The sequence below is a fragment of the Gavia stellata genome, chromosome 21 (assembly GCF_030936135.1).
Source record: "Gavia stellata isolate bGavSte3 chromosome 21, bGavSte3.hap2, whole genome shotgun sequence".
Classification (NCBI taxonomy): Eukaryota; Metazoa; Chordata; class Aves; order Gaviiformes; family Gaviidae; genus Gavia; species Gavia stellata.
This window is the reverse complement of record NC_082614.1, coordinates 9708104-9733845: the sequence shown is the minus strand read 5'-3', so window position 1 is coordinate 9733845 and position 25742 is coordinate 9708104. Positions and strand designations below refer to the sequence as shown.

Below are 25742 nucleotides of genomic sequence, written 5' to 3'. Positions count from 1 at the left end.
TTAAATTGTACAACACCAATTTAAGAAAATAAAATTGATTTGAAATTGTTAGTGGCCTGTTTTCAGTACTTTATAATTCCAGTTAGCGCAGTATCTGAGTGAGGTATTTAATGTGTTTGGTTCTGCCAGCCTTGACTTTCAGGTGAAAAAGTGCTGTTACCCCCTTTTCACAGAGGGTGAAGCTTGGGGCAAAACAAGCTACGTTGCCGAAATCCACACATGAAACCTTTGAAGTTGGAAAAGTTGAAGCCCCTTTCTGGGTGGGAACTGTAGTCACTGGTTTGTCTGTACTTATTATCTGGCTGTGCTCTCCTCCTGCACAAGAAGCTCTGTCACAAGCTGATAGCAGACCTCTTCCCATCCGGTTAGACGCTTAAATTTTGTCCGTGTTTCAGTATTTGCAAGATCAGCCTGTTGGAGTGATTTATTACTTGGCACTCCAGCACGAAGCATGCTGAAGAAGGGGTGTCTGATGGCCATATGGAAGAGTGAGGACTGCGTGTAGGTTCGTGGTGGTGTTTTTATGAGCCCTAATAGTTATGCATTATTTTAAACTCTAGCTGTTTTTTTAATCAATGGAGTCAGGAAGCTTGTTGCTGTACAAGAGAGGTACTTGAAGTGTGAGTATAGTGATAAGATTTGGGTATTTTTAATTAAGATTAAATATTTCCTGCCATGTTTGTACTCATTGCAATTTGTTATTTGAACAGAATGGCACATGGCTTTGCTTTCTCTTGCCCACTCAGCTATGCAAAAAATCACTGAACATGGTAAACAGTATGAGGATGCTGTGAGCATTGGTCCTGACTTCAGGTGCAAGACAGGTAGTTGTAGTCCCTGCTCTGCCTTTCATCTAGGTTGAGAAGCTAAGCCCTGCATCTGGGATGTGAGAGAGGCCCTGAATTAATCAGTCCAGTCCTTCCACTCCTACAGAAACTTAAGCAACAGAGGTGTGAACTTTCAGGAGCCAAATACCATAATACCACCAAACAATTCACAAAAATCCATGGGCTGGGCTGTGCATGCTATTGTTGACCATAAGCATCCCTGTGGAGAGTCCTGCCCACCAGCCCCTGTGTGACTCAGCATCACCCCATACAGTTACTGGACTGTATTCTTTTTTGTAAGAAAAGACCCTATTTCAAAATCTTAATTTACCATGCTCCGGAATTGTTTTTTCTTGCTCAGCCCTATTTATAACTTCTGTTTCCTGCCCCTGCCTTTCCCACCCCAGGGAACTGGACACCACGTGTTCACTGTGAGAACGGTCCTGCCTGGAAACGCCGGGCTCTGGTCACTTGTCATTTACGCAGACTCGCGCACAGGGAGAGTCGACTCCTTTTCCCTGCGGAGCTGCCCCACGCTGCAGCGGCATCGGTGTTGGGGACAACTCTGGGAAGCTGCACTTCAATGTGGTGAAAATATTGTGGTGGTCCAACCTGGGCAAGACCCTACGGCAGCCCTTGGGAACCTGGTCAGAGCTAAATAAATGCAAATGCTGGTGTTGCTTAAAGTCTGACAGCTCAGCACCCTTGGATCTTTGGTTTTGGTGGGTTTTCTGTGGGTTCTTTGTTTACCATGTAAAGTCCCCTTTTGTGGAAAAACCTTGTGTGTGTGTTTGTTCCCTGCGGCATGGGATTGTGGTAAAGAATATATATATATACACACACACAAGTTTCTGCTGCTGAGAGTAAGGGAGGGGGTTTCTTTTGAAGCTGCCTGTGAAGAAGTTTAAAGGTTCAGGTGGAAAAACCTGTAGCCAAATGAAAGATGGACTGCTGTGTGTCACATGCCCACGTGGACAGAGAATACTCTGCTGAATCCATGGGACTCTTTCATAGGCAGCAGAGCAAAGGGGGAAAGTGCTAGCTGGGAAGACTTAAACAGAAATAAACAATCTCTTCTAAAAGTGCTAAACCATGGGGCCTGAACAGTTTAAAAGCACCAGTGAAAATTGCACAACTTTCTAGATGTTGACTGTGACGTTACACTACTGTTGATTCTAGGAGAAAATAAACCCGAGCAAGTCTTCCGGGGCATTTGGCTTCGTTCCCGTGTTTTGTATTTAGCTGTTGGTAAGTACGTCAGCAAAAACGTGCTCATTCAACTCTGAAAGATCAGAGGTGGCTTAGTGACATCAAGGAAGTAGAAACGGGTGGGTGTGTGTTGAACCAAGGCGATACAAAGATCAAGTATTCCGCTTCTACTTACCAGCTCTTTTAAAGCTTTATTTCACGAGGAGTTAACTCCTTCACAGCATATTTCAGCTCCACGGTGTTTAACTTCACATCATCTTCTCCTCCTGCAGTGGAACGTTGTGCCTGGTTACAGCAGGCTCCAGTGTGACGGCTGATGGTCCCGCTCACCTGAGTGGGGTGAGTGGTCGTGGAAGTTGTAACGGCTGGAGGGGTTTTGCTGAAGGAGGCGAAGGGCTGTGTGGCAGGGAGGCAATGCACTACCAAGTCTCTGCAGGGCAGGAGCTAATGCTCTCCAGACAAATCCTAGCGGTTGGTTTTGTTTAAATTTATTACCATAAATGTAGCGCTGGTGATGGGTGCCATTCCCTGGATGAGGAATAGCACGTAGTGCAGGGATACGAACTTCCCTGGGACACTTCTGTTCTAAAAACAGCATTTTTAGGGACAATAGAATCAGAACCACCCCCCTCCTGGGAGCTGAAACCTGGCAAGGGACCGGAATGCTTTCAGAAAACAGGTTAAATAACATATTTCTAAGAATGACCTTAAGCAAATAATGTCAAACACAGGTTTCTGTCCTTACTGTGGACAGAGGGTAACCAAGTTTCCAAATGTTCACGGTTGTCCTCCATGACCCCGCACTGAGACCTCGATGCTACTACTAGAGATCCCTGGGAGCTGGACCCAGCCACCTCTCACGTTGTTAAACACATCCGGTTGTGTCCACAGTGTGGCTCAGATCCAAAGCCCTGGTGCAAGAAAAGTCAGCTCCCAAAAAAGTCATTCCCAAATCTGCAATGCACAAGACGACGAGGTGCAGACCTACGGCACGGGAGGTTCATGGCTTCAGCTTCTTCTCAGCATCCTCTGTGCGTGAGCGTTTGCTTATATTGGCAGAGGGATTATCAATACACTGTGGTGGGGAATTACAAGTCTGCTAGCGTTGCTGCTGCAGGTAATCTTGAAACAATTGCAAGTGAATTGTTGCTAAACTTCTCCCAATTCAGATCTTGTTTCAGGCAGTCAAGTCACTTCCAAGTGAGAAGGGACTGGCCTGTGTCACACCAGGAGCACCTGGTGGAGGAAGAACACTTGACTTGGTCTCAAACAGGAATATTCGCTACAGCTGAAAGAGTTTCCAGCATTTTTTACCTTGTATTCTTCTGTGTGCTTGTCTCCAGCTAATGCCCTGATACACAGCTGTTGGGGAGCTGCAGACTAAGGTCCCTCGTCCCTTGCAGCGCAGCACATCTGCAGTTCCTGAGATGGAGGTAAGTAGCCTTTAACTACAACATCTGGTATCTCCTGAACTTCTGCTGCCACGCAGCAAAGAATATTTGCCCAAATGAGAAAAATGTGTCTCCCCAGATTTGCTTTGGATTTGCTTTCCCGGCACTGCAATGAAGATCCTTCCACTGCGGGTCTCAGGATATGCACTAACCCCCAGCCCCGACCCCTTTTCCAGGGGACAGAAGGGCTGAGGGTTCTCATCCTCTGCTGGAGTCAGTTGCTACAGCTGATTGCTGGGTATGCTGCACTCCCCACCCCAGGCCTTAAACTCGTTAGAGATCAGCTCAGCAGGTTTTCTCTTTCCTTTAACAGAAAACAATTTGAAGAAAACGTCCTTCAAAACACAATGTTTCTTCAGAGCTTTTTTTTATTGATTTAAAAGAAATTATATTTCTCCGAAAATTTGAAATAAGTATGTCCTTTTTCAAAGCTCTGCCTGCCCGAAGAGACCAAAGTGTCCTGGGGGTGGAAGGAGCGGGGTCCCCGGCCAGGGGCGGTAGCTGCGTGTCCGAGGTGCCCTGGCAGGGCGATGCTGGGGAGCCGGGGCTGTGAATAACGGCTGAGCTTCGCTGTGTTCCCCAGGAAAAGGCACAGAGGCGGAGGCACACGAGCAGAGGGAGTTTCGGGGAGGAGGAGAAGGCGGTTCGCGCTGCCAGAGCCCCACCTGCAGGCTGCGGCCGTCCGGGCACCCGCGTCCTGCGCTCCCGGGGCCGTCGGGGAACCGCGTCCTGCGCTCCCGGGGCCGCCCGGCGCAGCCGCCGCGGGGCTGCCGGGCCGGGAGCAGGGCTGGGAGCGGTTCCCCAGCCCCTGCTGAGCCCCCGCTGAACTTGCCCGCTCCGGCCCCGGGGCAGTGGCGGGGTCGCAGCCCTGGTGAGCAGTGTGACCCTGGGACGGAGGGAAGGATGCAGCGAGGAATTGCCCCAGAGAAGCTTTGAAGGACCCTCTGTGAGTGCTCTTATAAACCGGTTTTGAGTGAGGATTGATACCAGTGTCATTATGAAAGCAAATTTAATAGGCCTCAAATCATGACTATGCTCGAACCCCTGTCCAGCAGCTATTTTGCTCCCCGTGCCAGCTGGCTGTTTGACAAAGGTGTAATTGTCCGTGAGTCCCCAAATGCGCTTGTACCTAGAAAGCTTTTACGAGGCCGATTTCACTGCTGAGTAAACTTGATGGCAGCACTCTCACTTCAGGCCAAGCAGACGTACCGTTCAACGTACTTTAATTTTACCAGTCCTATTAAACATGTATGAAATGTTCTGCTCCTCACATAAACTGCAGGGAACCTCGCAAATTGTTTGCACGGGTTCCAATTTAATCCTGGGTATGCGTGTGAGAGGAAAGAAACCCCTTGTTGATTTAATTCCTGAAGATGTTGGGTGCTTGCTGTGCATTGCAAATCAAATCCACGCAAGTGCGCTGGCTTCACAGACCCCACAGAGCGATCTGCAATTGGACCTTCTGCTCTGCGCCAGAAGCTGCAGCCGTGTCTCTGCTGCCTTTTCACTTGAGTTACACATCCCTGAGGATCTGCCTTCCCGGTGCCAACTCCCACAGAACTGACCGACAGCAGCAACGCTGGCAAGTCACTTTAATTTCTCCTGACCTTTGGTAGCTACCTGTTTAAAGATAAAATAGGTAAGTTAAACAGAAAAAGGTAGCATGTGCCATGGCAGGTTGAGAGCAGAGCTTGTGCTGCCTGTTTTGAAGCCTTTGCTGCTCTTGGAATGGGTGAGGGGCTGGGATACCAAAGCTTTTCCCTCCTGGGGATATCCATGTAAGTCTTTCTCCTGTCCCACCACTGTTTTTCCATACGGGCTGGGGCCTTCTTCCCTCTCTCAAATTTAGCTGAAATGAGCCAAATTCAGAAATCACAGCAGCAAGGGAGGAGGAAGCGATGGCGGTGGACAGACAAGCACCGCGATTACATAAGCTTCACTTCCTAAGGAAATGAGGCAAAAAAAGATTCAGTTGCCCTGGTCGAAGCGATAGAGAAATTTGTATTCCCGTTTCCCTTGGCAGCAGTGCTGCACTGTGACAGGCGGTCTTTTATCACTTCTCTAAACAAAGTGCAGCTGGGACCGTGTGATAAATCTTCCCCTTGCCACATGCCGCTACTGAAATAACTCAGAAGTGTCGGTTCAAAAAAGGACGTACTGCATTTCTTCCCCTTATTAGCAGAAATAACAAGCCTGCGTTTGATAATCTGTCCTGCTTGGAAACGTCAGCCCTTCCATTTTCCATCTGAATGGATAAATGGAGCTTTCTTACGCTAATCTCGCAGCGTGCCAGGGAACCCGTGTCCTCTCTGGGTAGCTCTGTCCTATGAAGCACTGAAGCTCGTAGCATAACGAAACAATTTCCAGGTGCATTTGGCTTTGTGGGAGTTACATGCTGTTGCCTGATAAGGGTGCCTATTGTACTCAGCTTTCCCATTAAGCGCATCACTGCAGATAAAACTTGTTGCAGAAGACATGAGCAGGATTGCTCGAGAAAGCCGGCTGGAGGAAAACCTGACAGAAAAATGAAACCGTAGGTGCCTGTGCTCGATACTGGCACAAGCAGAAGCTGCGTGGAAAGGGGGGCAGGGACCAATATTACATCCCTCTGGGAAGGAGAGCCTGGAGCGCGTAATGACAGACCTGTGTGTCAGGCAAAGTATTTCCTCCCACTTGTTCTCCTCTCGCCGTGACTGCAAAGCTGTCGGCAGCGCTAGATTCCCCAGGTGGGTTTGTAAGGGGAAAATGGACTGGTTTACTTATACAGCTAATATTTACCACAGGAATGTATTCGTTAGTTTGCCTTTCGCCTGCTGTTGCTTGATTTAATAACTTGACAGGCTTTTTGCACGTGTTGGCTCCTCAGAGCCCGTGTGGCTCCTCAGAGCCCGTGTGGCAGGCGGGACTGGGCGGGGGGACGCCCCGCAGTGCAAACCCGGGGGCAGCCATGGCCGCAGCGCTCCAGCGGCTGCTCGTCAGGCCGCAACTCCCAGAGCAGACCTCGGGCCACCTTGCCGTCCCTTTCTAAAAGGCAGAGGACGATTCGCTATCCAGGCAGACGCTCCGGGAAGGACTGGGCGTGCTGTCAGGAGCCAACAGGCGCGGGCTGCGGTGCTGGTGGCGACGGTTCTGGTCCTGCCATTACACGAACGCACTGCCCTGCCCGTGGCCCCTCGGACGCCCCAGGGCGGGGACCTTCGCCCCGGCACAGCGAGGAGCCGCAGCGGTGCCCCAAGCTCGGCTCCCGGAGGCCCAGCGCACCGCCCGGGGCTGCGCGCCCCGCTTGCCCCGGCCCGGCCCGCTCCGCTCCCCTCAGCGCCGCCCCGCCCCTCAGCGCCGCCCTGACCCCGCGCGGCCGCCGTAGGGCGGCACGTGGCTCTCTCGCGCCGCGTCCGCGCGGTGGCGTCGCTCCGCAGCGCCCGCGTAAGTGGCGGCGGCGGCAGGCGCGGGGCCGGGGCTGCGGGCGGCGGCCTCTCTCGCCCGGCGGAGCCGCCTGCCGCGACCTGCGCTCGGGGACGATGCTGCGGCTGCGGTGGGGGCTGAGGGTGGCGAGCTGCGGCCTCTCCGCCCCGGGGAGCGCGGCGTGCGGCGGGTCCTGGCGCCGGCTGCGCAGCGTGCGTGTCCGCCGGCCGCCGCGCTCTGCGGCTCGCGTGGGGCGGTGGGAGAGGCCGGGGGGCCGCGGGGGGAACCGCCTCGGGTCGCCCCCTCCTCAGCCTGACGGTCTTCCAGCAGGCCCGCCGGGCTGCGGGCTGCCGTGTGGGCCGGGCGGTGCAGGCCCTGCTTCCCTTCTGCTCCGGTGAATGGCGCAGCCTGAGGGGAGGTGTCATGGCCTGGGAGGGAGCAGGGGGTGGGCGCCCTTCCTGCCTCCAGCGTGTTAAACGGCCCCGGGTGCCCCCCGCTGCTGCTCCGGGGGATGGAGCTGCCACTTTCTGCCTCAGTTTCTTGCTGAGTCCTGTCTGCCGTTCTGTCCCTTGCAGTGGCTCACAATGGCTGAGGGTTTGAGAGCAGCGGTTGCCAGCCAGACGAAGAGACTGAACAGCAGCAGTGAGGTGGTTGAAAGGCTAGAAGAAAATGGACATCAAAATAAAAAATTGAAGAGAGATGCAGATGAGGAAGATGCGGAGGATCAGAATAAAAAGTCACCCAAAAGGAAGATTGTGTTGTTGATGGCATATTCAGGGAAAGGCTACCATGGGATGCAAGTATGTGGTTTGGCAAAACAACGTGGCCTGCTTTTTTTTGAAGTCTGTTAGGTTTATAACTGTGGTCATAGTGACTGAGTAGGAAGCAGTTGCAGCTTGAAAAGCTGGGGCAGGAACAGTGCGTGCCTGGATTCAGATGGCTTGGTAGTAACTTCATTAAAAAAGGTCAGTGGTAGATCTCTGATATTTGGTGATTCTAGTGAGTCTGCATTTACAGCATCAGCAAAAGATCTTTCAAAAACTGCTGCAGACAAGGCACCTGAGGAGACTGAAAGCACGGGCACTGCAGTTCTGTCAAAACCTGAAGCGTTGTCTCGTGATCCCCTTCTGACCGGTACCGCAGCCTCTGGTTGAAGCTTTACATTTCAAAGCAGTTGGGCTAAGTTTCTTTTAGGTTAGAACTCAAGTTCCGTTGCTACATGGAAATTCCGTAGAACTGAGCTGAGTATTTGAATGAAACAAAGTTGCATCTATGTTGCTATCTCTTGTCCTTTTTAAAGGAGAGACATTTTAAATTCTCATTTTTCTGAGGCGCTCTAATGGGGTGGCTTGTAGCAGTTTAGAAACAGGAAAACTGTTGCAAGACTTCTGTGTTTGCATGTGGAAGAAAAGGCGTGTTGCTTTGTTACAGCACCAGCATTCGAGCAGTGCCCCAGCACCAGACCTGCCTATGCAGGGACGGCCTTGTGGCACACAGTGTTGGCAGCAAAAGGATGATTTTGCTCCATCTGCCGCTCCTGTCAGCATACTGCAAGCTCTGTACACACTCTTGAGGTGTACTTTAAAAGCTCTACTGTCTAATCCATAAGATTGCACGCAGACAGGGAAGGGAGTTTTTCATGCTTATGCGACGAAGTAGATTTGTTCAACAGCAGTAACCCTTATGCTTGTGGGCACATCCTTGTAAGTGCCTATCAGCTTTACTGCTCTCGTAATTGAATGGTATGTGCTGAGAGTGTGTGCTTTGCAGCCTTACACACAAGTGGAGTTGTCCATTTCTGTTACAGTTCATCTGTGAGTTGAGTGCAGAAGTCACTGGCAAAAACCATAGTCTGTGAACACAACAGCCCAGGCAAACAGAGCAAAAGACCCCAATCTCATTTCTAGAAGCAGAGTTTGCATAGGCTATGTTTGGAGCAGCAGCTATTAACTTGCAGGCACTGGAACAGTATTTCATTGGTGCTGTTTCATGCAGTTGAAGGAATCCTCAAAAAATTCCATTGCAGAAGTACTGCACAGTGAAATTAGAAATGATCCTTTACTTGCAGTAACAGTAAAAGGTAAGTCAGAATGTAGATGTTTTATTAATACTCTCTGGTAAAGTATAGTTAGTTTTGTTAGAGAATGGCAGTGCTTTTAGGGCTGTGATGGGAAGACTTAAAGAATTTCACAACAATGTTCGATTAACAACATTTTTCAGTTATCTTCAGTTATCCAATTATTATTATTTGTTCTATTTATTATTTTTACTATATATTCTCTCTTAGAGAAACGTGGGATCTTCACAGTTCAAGACAATTGAAGATGACTTGGTATCTGCCCTTGTTCAGTCAGGCTGCATCCCAGAAAACCATGGGGAAGATATGAAGAAAATGTCTTTTCAGCGGTGTGCTCGAACAGATAAGGTATGTTGGTTAGGGCCTGTGCTCTCATAAACTCTGGTGTGCCCCCGCCAGTGCTACTGGGATTGACTGGTAAAGCGTTGTCTAGAGTGAGATCCAATAGCAAATACTATTCACAGCGAATACTGCTTGAAATGTCTCCTTTCATCCATTGCTAAACTTAAGTACAAGCAAATATTTAGAAGGCACAGGATATTGATTAGATGGTGTTTGTAAAGCTGGTGCTTTCTACCTAAACTTTGTCTGTGTTTCTGTCACATTCATCTGCTTCAGCCTCCCAACCTGTTGCTGCTGCTCCTCATTGTTGTTGCTGCCTGGCTGATGTGGTGCTTAAGAGCTTAGCTGCATCTCAGTTGGTTTTAAGCCTGCCACAGTGGGGGTCTAAGTCTGAACTGGAGTTCACGGCTGACCTTATACATAAGTCGTTTCTTATGTTGGTGCTTTTACTTAATAGCAGTCAAATACAGTGAGATGTCATGGAAGGGAGTGCAATGTTCTGCTGTCTAAAATTGCTAAGGTGCTGTATGGCTACATAGCACCAGCAGGTCTTCTGGGAGTACTCTGACTTGGATTTCTGCCTGTGGCCTTGCCTTTGCCTCGCTTCAGCCTGAAATGACCAGTGAGAAAAAGGAATAAACTTGTTCGTCAGCTATTTCATTTCTGCAAGTGCTATCCCAGAGCTTCCAAGGTACATAATTATGCGTTTGTGTGTTTTATGGTTTTTATAGGGTGTGTCTGCAGCTGGACAGATTGTGTCGCTAAAGGTCAGGCTAATAGATGACATCTTAGAAAAGATCAATAACCATCTTCCTTCTCACATCAGAATTCTGGGTAAGGATACAGAGAAAATGTTCTCAGAGGAGCTTTCTCCTGCAGGTCTCTCCCTTACCATTATAATTTTACTCATAAGCGGTTTAGTTTTAACATGAATCAATATGTTTCTGTTAGTTTGAAATTAGGGTCCTATAAAATAAACCTTTCTATCTTTTGATTGTATTTTATTTGAAGAATATTCTTGTTGGTAGGTGTGAGATCACAATCAGGTTGTAACCTACTGATTCAAAAACCTAATGTCACTTTTAAAATAAGGTCTGAAGAGAGTCACTGGGGGATTCAACGCCAAGAACAAATGTGATGCCAGAACCTACTCTTACATGCTGCCAACATTTGCCTTTGCCCATAAAGACCATGATCTGCAAGAAGAGGTTTATCGACTGGACAAAGAGACCCTTGAAAAAGTCAATAAACTGCTTGCATGCTATAAAGGAACACACAACTTCCACAACTTCACGTCTCAGAAAGGACCCAGGGACCCCAGTGCCAAGCGGTACATCATGGAGATGTACTGTGGAGAGCCATTCGTGAGGGAAAACATAGAATTTGCAGTGATCAAAGTGAAAGGTCAGAGTTTCATGATGCACCAAATAAGGAAGATGATTGGGCTGGTGATAGCTATTGTGAAAGGTTATGCTGCCGAGTCTATCATAGAGCGCAGCTGGGGAGAGGAGAAAGTAGATGTCCCCAAAGCCCCAGGACTTGGGCTGGTCTTGGAAAGAGTACACTTTGAAAAATACAACAGACGTTTTGGAAATGATGGGCTGCATGAGCCACTGGAGTGGACAGAGGAGGAGGAGAAGATTGCTGTTTTCAAAGAGCAGTATATCTATCCTACCATTATCAACACAGAAAGGGAGGAGAAATCCATGGTGAACTGGCTAAACACCCTCTCCATTCATGACTTCAACTCCTCTGCTGTTGGGATGCAAGCCAACAACAAAAATTCAAAGGTAATGATTGAAGTCATTATTTTATCAAATGGAAGCTGTCAAGTTGAAGTGGCTTTTCCCTTAGTAACATTTTTGTTTTCCATGAATATGCCATGGAAGATGACAGTCAGCTGAAGTATGAAATGTTTATTATCTTTTCCATCTTTGTGCACTTTTTTTTTTGCAGGGTTTTGCATGGGGCAGTTGAGGGAGGGAGGAAGGAATGCTTTAAACATAGGCCAATTTGCAGAATCATAAACTGGCAACAGAAGTTGTGGACGCAATTACCAGCCTTTGCTATTGTGAAGCTGTTTAAGAGACTAGTTTTCAGGTTGACAATTTCCCTTTAAATACCTACTGGCTCTTTGTATTCGCTGATTTTGGGCTAATTCTCATTTTGTGTAATGCCCTGTTCATTAGATAAGGTTTGGAATCGGGGGAAATTTAGGACTAGCTTTTTTAAGTAAATCTGCCGTGAGCTCAAAATGGGTCATCAGAACAACTACTGAGTAAAATGGAATATTGCAGAATCTGATTTCTGACAACAGGAACTGCTGTCAGCTGTAAGTTGCAATAAAACAAGGGTGTAGAACACATTTTTAACAAAAAGAAAATTTCAATTTAAGCTAAAGAATTTTTTTTTCTGGTTGAGAAGTAGAATAGCCTCAGAAGAAAATGGTGCAAAGATGTTTGGGGCATGCTGGAGGTAGGTTGGAAACCACACGATGAAACTTGAGTCAGACTCACAAAGTATTTCTTTAAATTGATAATCACTGGAGTGACTTAAAATACAACACTGCTTGATTGGACAAGTCTTTGATCAACTCGATCTAACTTGGAAGCAAGCCCTGCTTGAGTGGGGGGTTGGACTTGATGACCTAAAGATACCTTACAGTTCTGTATGTAATTCAAATTTTCTTGGTCAGAGGGCTGGCAAATCCTTGAAGGACGAGTGATGGGCAGGGCTAAAACTTCTGTGTAGTGCAACTCAGAAGAAAATAATGACCTATTTTCACTTAATGTAGTCCTTAAAATTAGCTTTATTTTGTGTAGATATTGATCCTGCTCTGAAGAATGTTAGGTTTAATCCTGTCTCTGTCATTTTTTGTTTGAGGATGAGAATGAGTTTCAACATATAAAATAAAATTTACAGCCTCATTGAATACTACAAGCAAGATACCAGAAATTTCTCAGGGTTATTTTTGTACTTGTGGTAATTGTTTTTCTGAAGTGTAGTGCTGTATGAGAACATTTGTGACAGGAGGTTATGACAAATGCCACATTAGTTTGGTTAAATGGGACCCAAAGAGACCATGTGGTGCAGAGTCCTTACCTGTCTCGGGGGTCTTGATGATAATGTTGACAGGACTTACCGCTGACAGGTTCAAAAACACTGATGTATTGCTAGCAGGAGGCAGCTCTGCTTGCTTTAGATAAACTCGACCAAATACAGTTTTGGCATAATAGTTAGCGCAAGCTGTCTGGAGAAGGATAAATAAGGGATGATATGACAGACTCCTTTGAGATTTTGCCGGCTGTTTGCACTTCAATGAGCTGTGCTTGCTGTTAAGAAGTCAACTGTCTAAGTCTCTCAGAATTTGTTTTGTAGTAGGATATTAAATTGTCAATGTTAAATTCATGGGATTTGAGGGTCTATATGTTTTCAGCAAGTGGTGGTGAGGAAAAAAGGAGTAACTACAGGTATGTTGTCATGTTAACCTTTCGTTATAAAATCCTTTGATGCCAATTGTATCAGTCAAAATACTTGCTTCAAAAAATTATGTAAACTCACCAAATTTATTGCACAGTATTGACTTACTCCTGAAGGAGTGGCTCCCAGTTAAGAACTCAGACTTCAGTTTCCTTGTAAGTTGCTAACATTTGTAGAATTTCCCTAATACTACTTTGTACAACTGACTTAATTTTTAAACAAGTATTAGTGAGCCCTTGCATATCTCTAATACCATTTGGACATAAATTCTCTGCAGCAGACAAACAAAATTCTCAAATCTGGCTTTAGACAATGTAACAAACTTAGCTTTTGAGAGACTTGCATGAAAAACCCACTTGTTAACTTGTCTCACCTGCATTTATTTTAAACATCAGCATTTCATGCTGTTATCCCACTTCTAAGTTTCCCACATACTGCAGGTTGTAATCATGCAGTTGTAAATATAAGTGAGAAAGAATTTCTTTTGCTGCTGAGTGTAATCCAATGTACAATTTCTTTTCTACAAGAAGCGTCATTTACCATCACAGAAGTTTGTTACAATAGATGGGTCTAAGACACGAAGTTGGGATCTAGCCCCATTTTCTTATATTTTTGGAGAAGTTTAAAGTCAATGTCTTTGATTTAGGTCTGTCTCTAGATGTAAATGAAATACTGACAAACCATTTTCCATTTTACTTTACAGAACAGCAGTGATCTTGAAGGCAGTGATGGTTGTGATGATGATTCTGACTGAGCCAGTAAGTGGCTGGACATGGGACCCTTACTGCTTGCAATTCCCTTTGTCTACAAAAAAGTGGCCTTTCTAAATCCAAGAATCCAGTAAAGCAGGGGTTTGTGTGCTTGCAGAACAAGAACCAGATGCCCAGGAGAAACTGGGTGGAGAAGACAGTGCGGTAGAAAAAGTAGAAGCTTTTTATACCACTGACTGATTCACCTGACTGATATACTTGAAAACAGTGTAACGAAAAAGAAGCTTTCTAAGAGAATCCTGTAATGCAGGATATCTTAATTGCTATTTGAATAATGTTTTTATTATATGTTTACCTGGAAAATAGTATTTTAAATATGTATAATCTCTACATAAAGATGGGGCAAATAATTTTAATATACTCTTTTTTATTATTATTATGACATTATGACTCCATGAACTTTTGAAATTTTTTTTATTATTATTATTTTCTTCACCCTTACTTAACCTGATCTCTAAACACCATTAAGCTTTTATTTTTCCTTGTCATCCGTGACTGTCCTGTGGAATAACATGCATGGGTTAGGAACTCATTATGGTGCTGACTGCTGTGAATTCTTTTCGTATCGAAACAAATTTTCTGTGTTTTCTAAAGCTTTGCAAGTCTAAAAGAAATGATTCCTTACTCAGTGAGAGGTCTTAATTTTGGAACGTGGCCTGAACCATCTATTTCAAGGCGAGACCTTTTCTTTGGGAGATGTCATCATCCCAGTATTGCCCACATGCTTGGGCAGACTCAAGAACATAGCTCCGTGGCTACGTGTGTAATTGGGCCTTTAATGCCTGAGGTATCATTTCACAGACCTGTAGTTGAGATGTGAGATGATGTAAATTAATTGTTAGGACTGCAATACAAAGTGTGCAGCCATGAATGTTCTGGCGTTGCCTGTGGTGGATCACTAAATGTGTTGCTGCTGGTTTAGTATTTCTGGTTTTAGTGGAAACTATCTAGCCATCTGCTAGATTTGGGGTTGAATCAATTTAGTATGCATGAAAGGAATGGTGCTGACTTCCTCTGGGCTTTAATCAAGTCTGCCTTCACTTTGTATGTGTGAACTCTGAATTCCCATCAAGCTGCTCAGAACAGAGGAATGTGTGTGGTGATACAGGAAGCACATGTCTGAGGTCTGTCTTCCTTTGGGAACCTATTTTAATTTTCTGTGTTTTGGGGATCTGCATACTCTGGAGTTCTTGCTCTCCTTTCCCCAACTGTGGCTTGACTTCAGATTCTTGTTTTCAACTCTCCGTGGAGGTGGTGGAACAAAACAACAAGTAAAGGCAGCAGCCTTCCTGCCTGTAGAACACTTTTGGAAGGAGTGGAACAAGACTCTCCAAGCATTCGGGTATTAGTAAGAGTGCTTGATATGATCCCCTGAGTCTGTATAGAGACTTGCTTTGTAATATGGTAGTTATTGAATATAAGGAGTCAAGTCTTTGCTCCTTAATTCAGTGGTTTCTGGCCAAAGCCTCTGATTTTATGACTCTTTCTGGAAATTCTTTTTTTTTTTTTTTTCTTGCCAGGGCACAGCTGTCCTTAAAAAGGGATTTGCTTATTTATTTTATCTGGGTTTTAATTATTGCTTTTTATTTTATCTTGAAGGCCTTGCTCTATTTTATCAGAGTGAGTGTGTAAAAGTGTTCTGGAGAGGGACTCTACCTAGATTTTCATTTATATCCTTTGCTGGTTCATACTATTGACCTAATCTGCATTAGTCTTCTATCCAAAGCTCTTTCTATCCCTTTCAATCTGAAAAAACCACCACCTTTATTTGCTTATAATAAAGGCCCCCAAACTGGCATGTATCTCAGAAATTCTTCTTGCTTTCAACTATTTATAGCCTTTGGAGAAAACAAAGTAATAATTATTTTAAAGAAAAGGGTATTTCTTACCTCTTGGCATGCATTCTGTTTTATTTCATGGCGATTATTAATTTGGTATTTCAGCTCCTGTTTTTAGTGCAAGAGCTGAATTGAAAAATACAGAGGTGGTTTAAATTCTAAACTGGACTCTTTGAAAGGGTGCACCACTAAGGAGAAAATAGAGACTGAGCGCTGTGCCCGATGCAGAAGGCCGCTGTGGCGGGCAGAGGCCCGCAGGACAGACCCAGGCCTGCGACGGCCCGTCGGACGCCGGAGCCCGGACAGCCCCTGTTAGGTGCCTGCGTTTGGATCTCCCCGCCGGTGACCCTGCGTGGCGCTCCGAGATGCGGCTTGCGAGCCGCCTGCGGGGAAACGCTGTATTTTAAGGGAAACAGATTCTTTGCCGGTGCCTGAATTTGACTTAACGCTGCGAGGCAGCAGACCCGCCTGCCCCAGCGCCGCCCGAGCTTCGCGCATGCGCTGGGGTAGCCGGCTCATTTCCCCCCCCCCCCCCCCTTTGCGGGTTGGACCGTCGGGTGGGGGGTCCTCCCCCCAGGTGAGAGGGGAATGGTATCGCTTAGCGCCCGGCGGGGCGGGGCCGGCTGAGGGGGCGGGGCGAGTGGCGGCTGCCGCCGCGGTCGTGGGGGGGCGGCGGTCGCGGGGGGGGCGGCGGTAGCGGTGGCCCGCGGGGCGAGCCCGGCGACCCGGGCGTGTGCCGGTGCGAGGGAATGGGGCACCAAGGGGTGTGAGAGGCGGCGAGGGCCGGGGGCGGCGGAGAAGAGGTCGAGGCTGCGCGGGCGCCCTGAGGCGGCTGAGGGAGGGCTCTCCGCGCCTCGGTCCGCGCACTCGATGCCGTGCCGGGGCTGCTGAGCCGGGCGTTAGAGTCCGTTTTTCCTCTTTCCTGGGAGATGGAGGGCGTGCAGTAAACTGCCTCCTGCCTACGTCGGGTACCGCGGCCCCTCCGTGGCGGGGTGCGGGGTCAGTCGGAGCCGTGCGGCGGCGGGCGCCGCGTTGCAGCCGCTGGGGAAGTTCCTGAGGGGAAAGCCGCCGGTAACGCTGCCCGCTGCGCTCGGCAGCGGCGGGTTTGTGGTGCACCCCGCAGCAGAGGGGGCCTGGCAGCGCCTTGCCCTGGTGCGTTCGGAGGACCTGGTCTTTGCGCTAAAGCCTCCCCGCAGGCCGGCAGGGATGCGGGCGTTACCGCATCTTCAGGGCAGCACTGAACCCCGCTCGGGCTTGTATTAAAGGCATCCGTGGCTGTAACGCGCTTACGGATAAACCATTCCGCCCCTCAAACGGGAGATCTGGGAGTGGCGGGGGTGACGCCGGGCATCCCCTGCCTCGCAGCCTCCAGCGCGGGAGCGCCCCTGAGGGCACCGGCCTGCCCCGGGCCGCGGCCTCGGCCGCCCGGAGTCCGGCTGCTGGGAGGGCTCGAGCCCCTTGGCCGCCCTGTGCGCCTTCCCGCTGCGAACGCACCCGGGCAAGACGCAGTGTGTGCTGCGGGAACCCTCCGTGTCTGACCGCTGGAAGTCAAGTCACCGGAGAAGTCTGCTGGGATGATAACGGCTTCAGGTGGTTAAGTTGAGTTAGAAGGTCAATGACCATTGAGACGAACTCGCTTTAGAAAAGTCGGGCAGGAGACAATTCTGTGACCACCAAAGCCATTTCATAGCAAAATAAAGAGAATGTAAAAGTGAAGTCAAAGGTAAACGTGGGTAGAGCTTTGGAAGTCGTAGACTGATGCACTGTTTTATTGATAATGAGATACTCTATGAAGTTTATTTTAGTTCCAAAATAGTACTTTCAAAATAGTGAAACACTGGAACAGGCTGCCCAGGGAGGTGGTGGAGTCACCCTCACTGGAGGTGTTCAAGGAACGTGTGGACGAGGCATTGCGGGACATGGTTTAATGGGCACAGTGGGCTTGGCTGATGGTTGGACTTGATGATCATACAGGTCTTTTCCAACCTTTCTGATTCTGTGATTCACATAGAGACTCATAATTAGTTTTGGTAACAGTTTAGAAAAAATGTCGTGACCTTTAAAGTAACGGTGGTACATGTAGTACATATATTAATGATTTACGATAAAGTATTTGCAATCAAAAGTAAGTTTCAAGCTTTGTAATTAAAGATAATTGCTTTCATGGGATTTTCTGTAATTGTAACATTATATCTAATCCCAATTATTACACAATTTAAACACCCCCTGGAGAAAATGTTAGAAATCTTAGTGAGCACCGCACATCTCATTTTCCACGCATTGGGCTTAAATTTGTACCCTCTGTGCCTAATTTGTTGTTTTCTTTAATTGATGTTGTTGCATGAAATTTTTCCTTTTTGGTCATTTGATACCGTGATAGAGATTGGTTGCCTAGCTCTCTGTAGGATGTTGTTAAAAAAGATCTTGTTGCCAGGTTAAAGAGCTGATAAGTACATTCTAGACTAGCGTGCTGATTGATTTGCATCTTTTAGGTATGCAGTTGTATTGCGGTATGTTAGAAAGTTAATTTGACCAACTATGTAACAGTCTGTATTGCCACTTTCTTTGGTTCTTTTTGATATTCTGCGATTTTAATTACTGAAATTGAAATTTTTAAAAGTTTCTCTGCAGGTGCAATGCCTCCTGTTCCTCAAGTGGCTCAACAGATTAGCCAGAAGCAAAGCCAACAGCAAAATGGATCAAACTTGTCAAGTTTGCATAGTTCCTCACCTGCTCCACACAGCAGCAACCCAGCTTTTCTTCAGCAGGTACAGCCAGCGGGCTGTGATAAGCAGCACGTGATTTTGGTCCCAACTCCAGTTCCAGTACAACAACAGGTATCAGATTTGCATATTATATTGTATGCAGCTTTGAATGGCTGTGTTTTGTGTATTGTAATTGCTGGTGTTGTCTGTTCTGTACCATTAATAGTCTGTCTGAATACTGGGAAGAGAGTATCCTCAGAAACATCAGTAACATCTGTCTCATTAAGAAGGTTTAGACAAGATTAATTTTTGGCACTTTACTGCTACTTTCCCTTGAAATTTTACATCTGTGAAGAACATATCTGTTCATTTATGTCATTTGTGATGTCTGCCCAACTCTCAGTTTAAATATTTTTGTGCTGAATTTTCACTGAATCAAATTCATTTCATGCTTCAAAGTAAATTTCAGACGTGTGTGGAAGGTTGCATGTAAGTTACAAGGTGCAGTAAGAGGGAACAGCGTGCTAACCTCTCACTGTGTCCTGGCAGTGTTGTCCTTTGTGTTTTGTATCGAGACTTCGTGGATGACAAAATTTATTACTCCAGCCTGGAGAGGAAGGAGCAAATAATTCCAATAGTTTTTGCAAAAGACTTTACCAAGCACTAATAATTTGCTTCAGGTAGCCATTGTATAGCACAGCTGAGAATAAACCTTTCTTTACAATAAAACTTTGTGTTCATTTAAATTTAGAATGCTCTGTAGAGAGCTGTATCTCTCTTGGTTTTAATTAGTGGTGCAGACATGCCATATGATTTTTCTTGAAGAAAGAAAAGGGATGAGAAGGAATCAGGCAGATTCTCTAGGGAAGCAGAATTTATTCTTGTAATGAAATCCTGGAAGGAGATTTAATTAAACAGAATCAATTATTTTAACTTTTTATGCAGCATATTTAAATAAGGGGGGAGGAATCACAATGAAAATTTGTGCTGTTTGTGCTTACTTGCCAGCAGTTGCAGGATGCTTACATGTGTTAATAAAAATGCCATAAACTAAATGTATTTTTATATGAACTTTTTAGAGAATTCTGTCCATCTGCCATCTGGCAGAGCATTTCAATTCTGTGAAAATTCTCACTGAATCAGCCCTGCTCTTCTGATGACATCTAGAGGTACTGTATTTTAGGAGGAAAAAATAAAGTTCTCAAGACTGAGTACCACTGCATCACAAACTTCTCTACTGATTTTACATGATACCGCTGCATCACAAAGTCCTTCAGAGACTTTACAGAAATCTGCACAAGGCGTGTTATTCTTTCTATTAATAAAGTGCAACTTCAAACAGTGTAGAATGTTTCCAAGGACTGAATAATAATTTCTATTGGTTATTCATGTAACATTTTTCATAGTGTCTCTGTCTTGTTTTTGTGTTGTGCAGTAGGAAACATAAGTTTAATTATGTTTACTTGAAGGAAAATGAAATTCTGCAGCTAATAACAGCACTGAGGAAAGAAGGTTTATGGTCTCTGAAACGTCTGCCCAAACTCCAAGAGGCCCCACGGCACAAATCACACCGTGATTATCTCTTGGAAGAAATGCAGTGGATGGCAACCGATTTTGTTCAAGAAAGAAGGTGGAAGATGATAACTGCCAAGAGAGTAATGTGAATTTGATATTTTCAACCAGAAAAGGGGGGGACAATAGGCAGCATTTTTCATGATTAGGACGTGATCACTGAGAATGTGTGAGTTTTGGTTTGTCTCTCCACTGGGTTTGTAAAGTTTGGGCAGTACTCCTAAAGGGATTGTATTTTTTTTTTCTTTCTTTAGAAATATGCTTTTTAGATAGAGTAGAACAGAGTAGAAACTTAAAATAATTTTAGGGTTTTATTCAGCTGATTTTAAGTGTGGCTCGTCATCATGAGGATATGACACTTCGTAAGGAAACATGCAAGAAAGGAGAAGAGAAGCAACGGAGGGCTGTTGCTGCTTTTACTGCTAGAGAAATCGAACATTTCTGGTCCACCATTAAACAGGTAAATCTAAAAAAAGAAAGAAAAAATCTAAAGACGTACTGAATAAAATCCTATTGGACCATAACAGCAAGAATCTTACAACTGAGCTTTGCAACTTTTTTATAACTTTATCTGTTGGTAAAGATAGCTTCATGTTATGGCTGCATGAATAATTTCAGGCCTTATATGTCATGAAGGAGAGTGCTTCATTAATCCTAGTCGGTGCAGTTGGCTCGCTGCAGACATTTAAGTTTTGATGTGAGTTATTCTTGGGTAGCTCTCGCTTATTATGTGGATGACTTCTATTCATGGTCAGTTCTGTACACACTATTTTCTTCTTTGAGTGCTCTGCATTGTAGCCATGTCTGATGTCTGTCTTACTGTTGAAGAAACGTTAAATAACTCATAGCTGTATTTGAAGGTAAGAGCGTTCATGTTTGTAATTTCCTTCTGCTCTTTTTTCCCCCCACTCTCTCTCCATTTTAGGTGGTAGATTTCAAACTGCAAGTAGAGTTAGAAGAGAGGAGGAAGAAAGCATTAAACTCACAGAACATCTCAGAAAAAGGTAATAAGAACCTAGTACTTTTTTTTTTCATGAACTTTTCTCTTTTTCTTTTGTGTACTGGTAGTAGTTTACGTAGTCAAGTTTGACAGACTGACAGTATTCTTATAGTGTAGAATTCTTGTGTTCTTTAGACCCCGGATTAGCTGTAAATGGCATCAAATCTGCTAATGAGTTATTAATCTCAGATATGGCAGCACCATGATTTTTATTATTTTGTGCAGAAATAAGAGACTCTTTGAATAAGAAAGAGAGCCTTCAGAGGGAAGTGGTGCTTCCAGATCTTCTCACATCTACTGTAAAGAAATACATGGCAGATTTAGCAGACATTGCTGCTGCTGCAGAAGCATTGTTACCTAAAGGTAGTGCTCAAATCACAACAGTAGTGAAAAGTGATACTCCGTCCTTATTACGCGGCACTCTTAGAGATTATCAGAAGATTGGACTGCAGTGGTTGGCAAAGCTGTATAAGATGAATCTCAATGGCATTCTGGGTGATGAAGCTGGGCTTGGAAAAACAGTGCAAGTTGTTGCTTTTTTTGCCCACCTGGCATGTAATGAAGGTATGAAATATTGTAGGTATTTTACTTTATAAATTTATATTTTTAACATTTCATTAATGAATGTGTTTTCAGTAAGAGGGGAAAAGAATTGCTTTTAACATGTATAATTTAAAGAAATGTAACTGGAATAAATTTTATAAAAAAGGATACAGAATTCCTTTCATTATTAGTGCATGTGTGTGTTGTTTGTATATACATAATTGCCTTTTCTTGTAAGTTCTGAAGTGGTATGCAGTCATTTCCAGTCATGCTGTACCTTTTACCACTATAGGCAACTGGGGTCCTATTCTTGTTCTTTCACAAAACTTTAATGTGCTGAAGTGGGAGACTGAACTGAAATGCTGGTGTCCTGCTTTGAAAATTCTTCTGTATCTTGGGAACCCAGGAGAACTTTTTTTAAAAAGACAGGTATTGTGGAACACTGTTTCATCTACACATGTACTGGGTAACATAAGCATTACACAGAAAGAAAATATCAGCCTGAGTCATGGTTATACTATTGTGGTTAAAAACTTCAGTATAGTGATATCACAGCCTGGTTCTTTTCTCTTTTGTTGTGTGGCACACTGGAAGAATGAAGATATTTCCTGATTTCATGAATGCTAGTTCATAAGCAGATTTTAATATTTACCAGTAGAATCTGCTTGGATGACCAGCAATGTCTGGCTAGCCTTTTTAATTTGTGTGTATGTACTTACTGGCATGATGTCCCTTTGCACAGGTATTTTTGACTAGTACCTAATCTCTGTATGGGGAAACTCACGTCTTTGCTCCAGTGACTTGTACCTCATCTTAGTATTTGCAGAAGTTTATTAAGAAAATGTGTGGAATTTAGCTATTTTTTGCATGAGAAATTGATGTGTAATCCAGAAGAAGCAAGGGGAAGTTTGGTGTGTGTTTTGTAGCTTAGAAGCCATGTATGTGTTTTCAGGCTTCAAAATGTCACTAAACTTATTTTCAAAATATGCTGCTTCTTTTTTTTCTTCCCTCTAATTTTTGTATTTTCAACTTCCATAGTTACAAGGAACTTCCTGGGTTCCTCCATTAATACTTTTACAACATACAACTTTTATCCCTCCTTTTGGGATGATGTGTCTTTTCCAGTTACTTTTCCATTTCTTTCCTTGTTGGAGTCCCTCATATAATCTTAGGTTTAGTAGCAATTTTTCACTTCTCTCTTAAGTTTGTAGAATTGGGCCATATAAATCATGTAAGAACTTTTTCTTGCCTTGTGACCTGAGCAGAGCAGAAGAAAATTAACGAAATTGCCATAGCTTTGAGCATATTTATTCCTTTAGTTCTGTGACTTTTCCTTTAATTCTTGCAGTTTTAACTTTGTCCTGTGTTTCTAATTTTTTTATTTGCCTTTGAAAGTAAATATTAGGATGTTAATTCACACATTTGACAGCTTCTGTGATCAAGTCCGTAATAATTTTGATACTTCTGGGTAGCATTTATCTAAAGATTGACACATGTGAATCTTAGAGATTAGAATTTATCCATTGAGTATGAATACTGTTGATAACCTGTAACAACAAGTATAAGTATTCTGAAACATGTCCAAACTCTTCAAGGAACCATTTAAAAATGTATAAGGAAAGATGGCTTTTCATTGCCAGTTGTTTTTGGATGGCTAGGAAAATTAGTCTACTGTGTTTTTTAGGAAAAGTTTTTTTTCTCCTTTAAAAAAACAGTTTCTGTTAAGGATATTTTATATAATGTTTCAAACATCACAAGCAGAGAGTTAAACTGAGCATTCTCTTCCCTTTTGGGATTCTGAAAGCTTTGAAGAACTGCACTGGGATGAAGTGCAGGATAATCTATTTTAATCCCAGAAGAGGAAACACTTAATAATCTTTGCTCTGAATGCCATCAAAAAAGCCTTTAGGATTTTTATGTTTTTATGTTGCAGGAATGGACTGGCCCCAACAACTTTAATGTATGTATTGCCTCCTGCAAGCAATTCTTTAAAGACTGTGAAGCATTCATGAAAGTACAATGGAGGTACCTAGTTTTAGATGGGAGGCAGAATGGTAATAATCTGACAGAGAAGCACTGGGATGCAATATTCAGTCTGTGGAGGTCTGAAGCATTCATTAAAATTTTTCTTTTTGCTTTTGTCTATCAGTTATGCTCTGAAATAACTTCAGCGCTTATAACTGCAGGTTTTTTAAATTTTCTTGCAGTGGTGTAATTTAAGTTGTGAAATAGATCTTAACCTTAATTCTTATCTTTGTTCGCAGTCATCATCGTTTACTCTTGATGGATACGCTTCTGCCTGCTGTGTTAAAAGATCTGTGGGCCATTGCCTGTTTCCTGATTCCAGGGATTTCCAAATCCTATCTGGATTTTACGAAGGTAGCATCTGTGGAGGGGGATGAAGATCATTACCAGAGAGTTGCAGTGAGACTGCAGAGAGTATGTCTCCCTTGAGGATAGTGTCGTAATACTAGTATCTCTTTCTCTGAGGAAATACAATTAGGAAATTATTATTTTGTATTCTTTTAGGCAGTGCAGTCATTTATTTTGCGGAGGACCAAAATTAATGTTGAGAAGCAGTTACCAAGGAAATATGAGCATGTGCTGACGTGTACTTTTTCTAATCGGCAGAAGTCAATGTATAAAGACATCTTGTCTCAACCAAGGTACATCTGTTGAGTAGTTCTTAATTGTTCATTCATCGTTAAAGTTAGGAACCATTCCAGTTACGATAAAAGAGCTCGTTTGCTAGTGTGTTGTTTCTAAGTGAGTCATGGGCAAACCTAAAGATTAAAGCACGCTGGCATAATCATAGTGCTGTGCAGGCTAATCATGTTCTACCCTTAGTGGTAATTGCATTCAGCCATTTCTTCATTCTGTGTTGGTTTATTTAGATCTAGTTGTTTTACAAGGTGAAAAGAAGCATAAATAAACAGTATTTGCAGATTATGGGACAAACTATATGTGGGGCAAAATATTTATAACTTAGGCAATTGACCATGTGTCACAGTTTTTGTCTAAATTTAGTTCCTAAGTTATTTAGGAACTGACTATCCTAGGTTATATGTTACATTGCTTTTCTGATATGTCTAGTTTGTATTTTCCAGTGAATTTGATAATTTAAAGTGGTATTTATTCAGGTGTTAAAAAATAGGCCTTAATACTGACAATATGTGTTTCATATATTATCCGATGTCGTTTCCATTTGAAATAGAGTGGCTATTGGAGAAACTCAGGTTTATGATAATGTGAGTTTTAAAATCAGCATATATTCTATAAATTATTAGAAGTTTGTGTGAATGTGAGAGAAGCTGGAGAAATGGAAGACTGCATTTTTAAACTGATACTTTTCTAAGTTTGATAACTTGGTGTTATGAGATTTATTCAGAAAAACAATCTGAGTGTGCAGAAAGACCTAAGCTCCTAAAAAGCACTGTTTTTTAAAGATAATTTAAATGTTATTTTCATTTTAAATAACAGAACTCAAGAATGTTTTAGAAGTGGGCACTTTGTCAGTGTCCTCCATATTCTGACGCAGCTGCTAAGGGTGTGTAACCATCCTGATCTGATAAGTTCCCGGCTGCCAAGTTCTTCCTTTGTATTAGACACGCTGGAGTTTACAACTGCTTCTCTAGTGCTGAATGCATTAGGATGGGATCTTTGGAAGGTGAGTAGGGATGTAATTCTCTTGTGCTTGACTTGATTTGACTGGGAGAGCAGGTGGCTTAGGACGTAAAATTTCTTATACATAATTCAGGTTCCAGTTAAATTTCAAAATCTGAATTGCTAATTAATTTATTTTTAGAATCAACTGCTAAGACTGTAAATAATAACCATTGACTTTATGGTAGTACTGAATTTAGTAGGTATGCTGGGAATTTGCTATCCTTGTCAAAGGTCAGGCTATTTTGCAACATTTTTTGGTTTTGCTTAAAGTTCCCAATAAACTGAAACTGATGGGCCTTGGAATCAAGGGAAAGGTGCCATTCTTGTCCTGCCCTGAGGAGTAGTAAGGGCATAGTTAAGCTGTGTACAGCTCTGGAGATGAGAAGCTGTCTCAGATTCCACAGTTTAGTTTTAACTATAATCTGTTTGTTAAAGTTACATTGCAAGGGATTTCATCCATTTCTTTTCTAGTGATTTCCACAATACTAGAGGCTTAAGAAATACTGGACAAAGCTAAAACAGTAGCATTATGTGTCCTGGGAAATTCAAATAGTTACTCCTTCAAGCCTGTTGGAAAAATTATTTTGGGGTGGGCGGACAGGTTGAGTGTCAAAGGCTTGTGAAGGAAGTAGGGTTAATGTATCAAGGTGGGAATGGCTGAGTCTGGAACGCCAGTTCTACAAAGACAAAAGTTTGAATTACAAGCATTAAATTAACTGCAGAGCTTGTATTTGAGGGTGCTGTCCTGTTTTTGACTCTTGGTAATATAAGCATGATGTTCTATTTTCATGGTGTAGGTTGCTGAAACCTTTTAAAGTAACAGCAGCTGCTCGCTGCAAAATCACATGACACTTGGCTTC

General features: G+C 44.0%; 1 protein-coding gene across 1 annotated transcript; it reads left to right on the top strand.

The window, feature by feature from the left end:
* The first annotated feature begins 6125 nt into the window (after positions 1–6125).
* Positions 6126–15354, top strand: PUS1 (pseudouridine synthase 1). Its single transcript, XM_059827773.1, has 6 exons — positions 6126–6213; positions 7465–7689; positions 9177–9314; positions 10040–10142; positions 10401–11098; positions 13492–15354. Exons 2-6 carry the CDS (start codon positions 7474–7476, stop codon positions 13540–13542), a joined length of 1206 nt encoding a protein of 401 aa, XP_059683756.1. The 5' UTR covers positions 6126–6213; positions 7465–7473; the 3' UTR covers positions 13543–15354.
* Positions 15355–25742: the final 10388 nt, after the last annotated feature.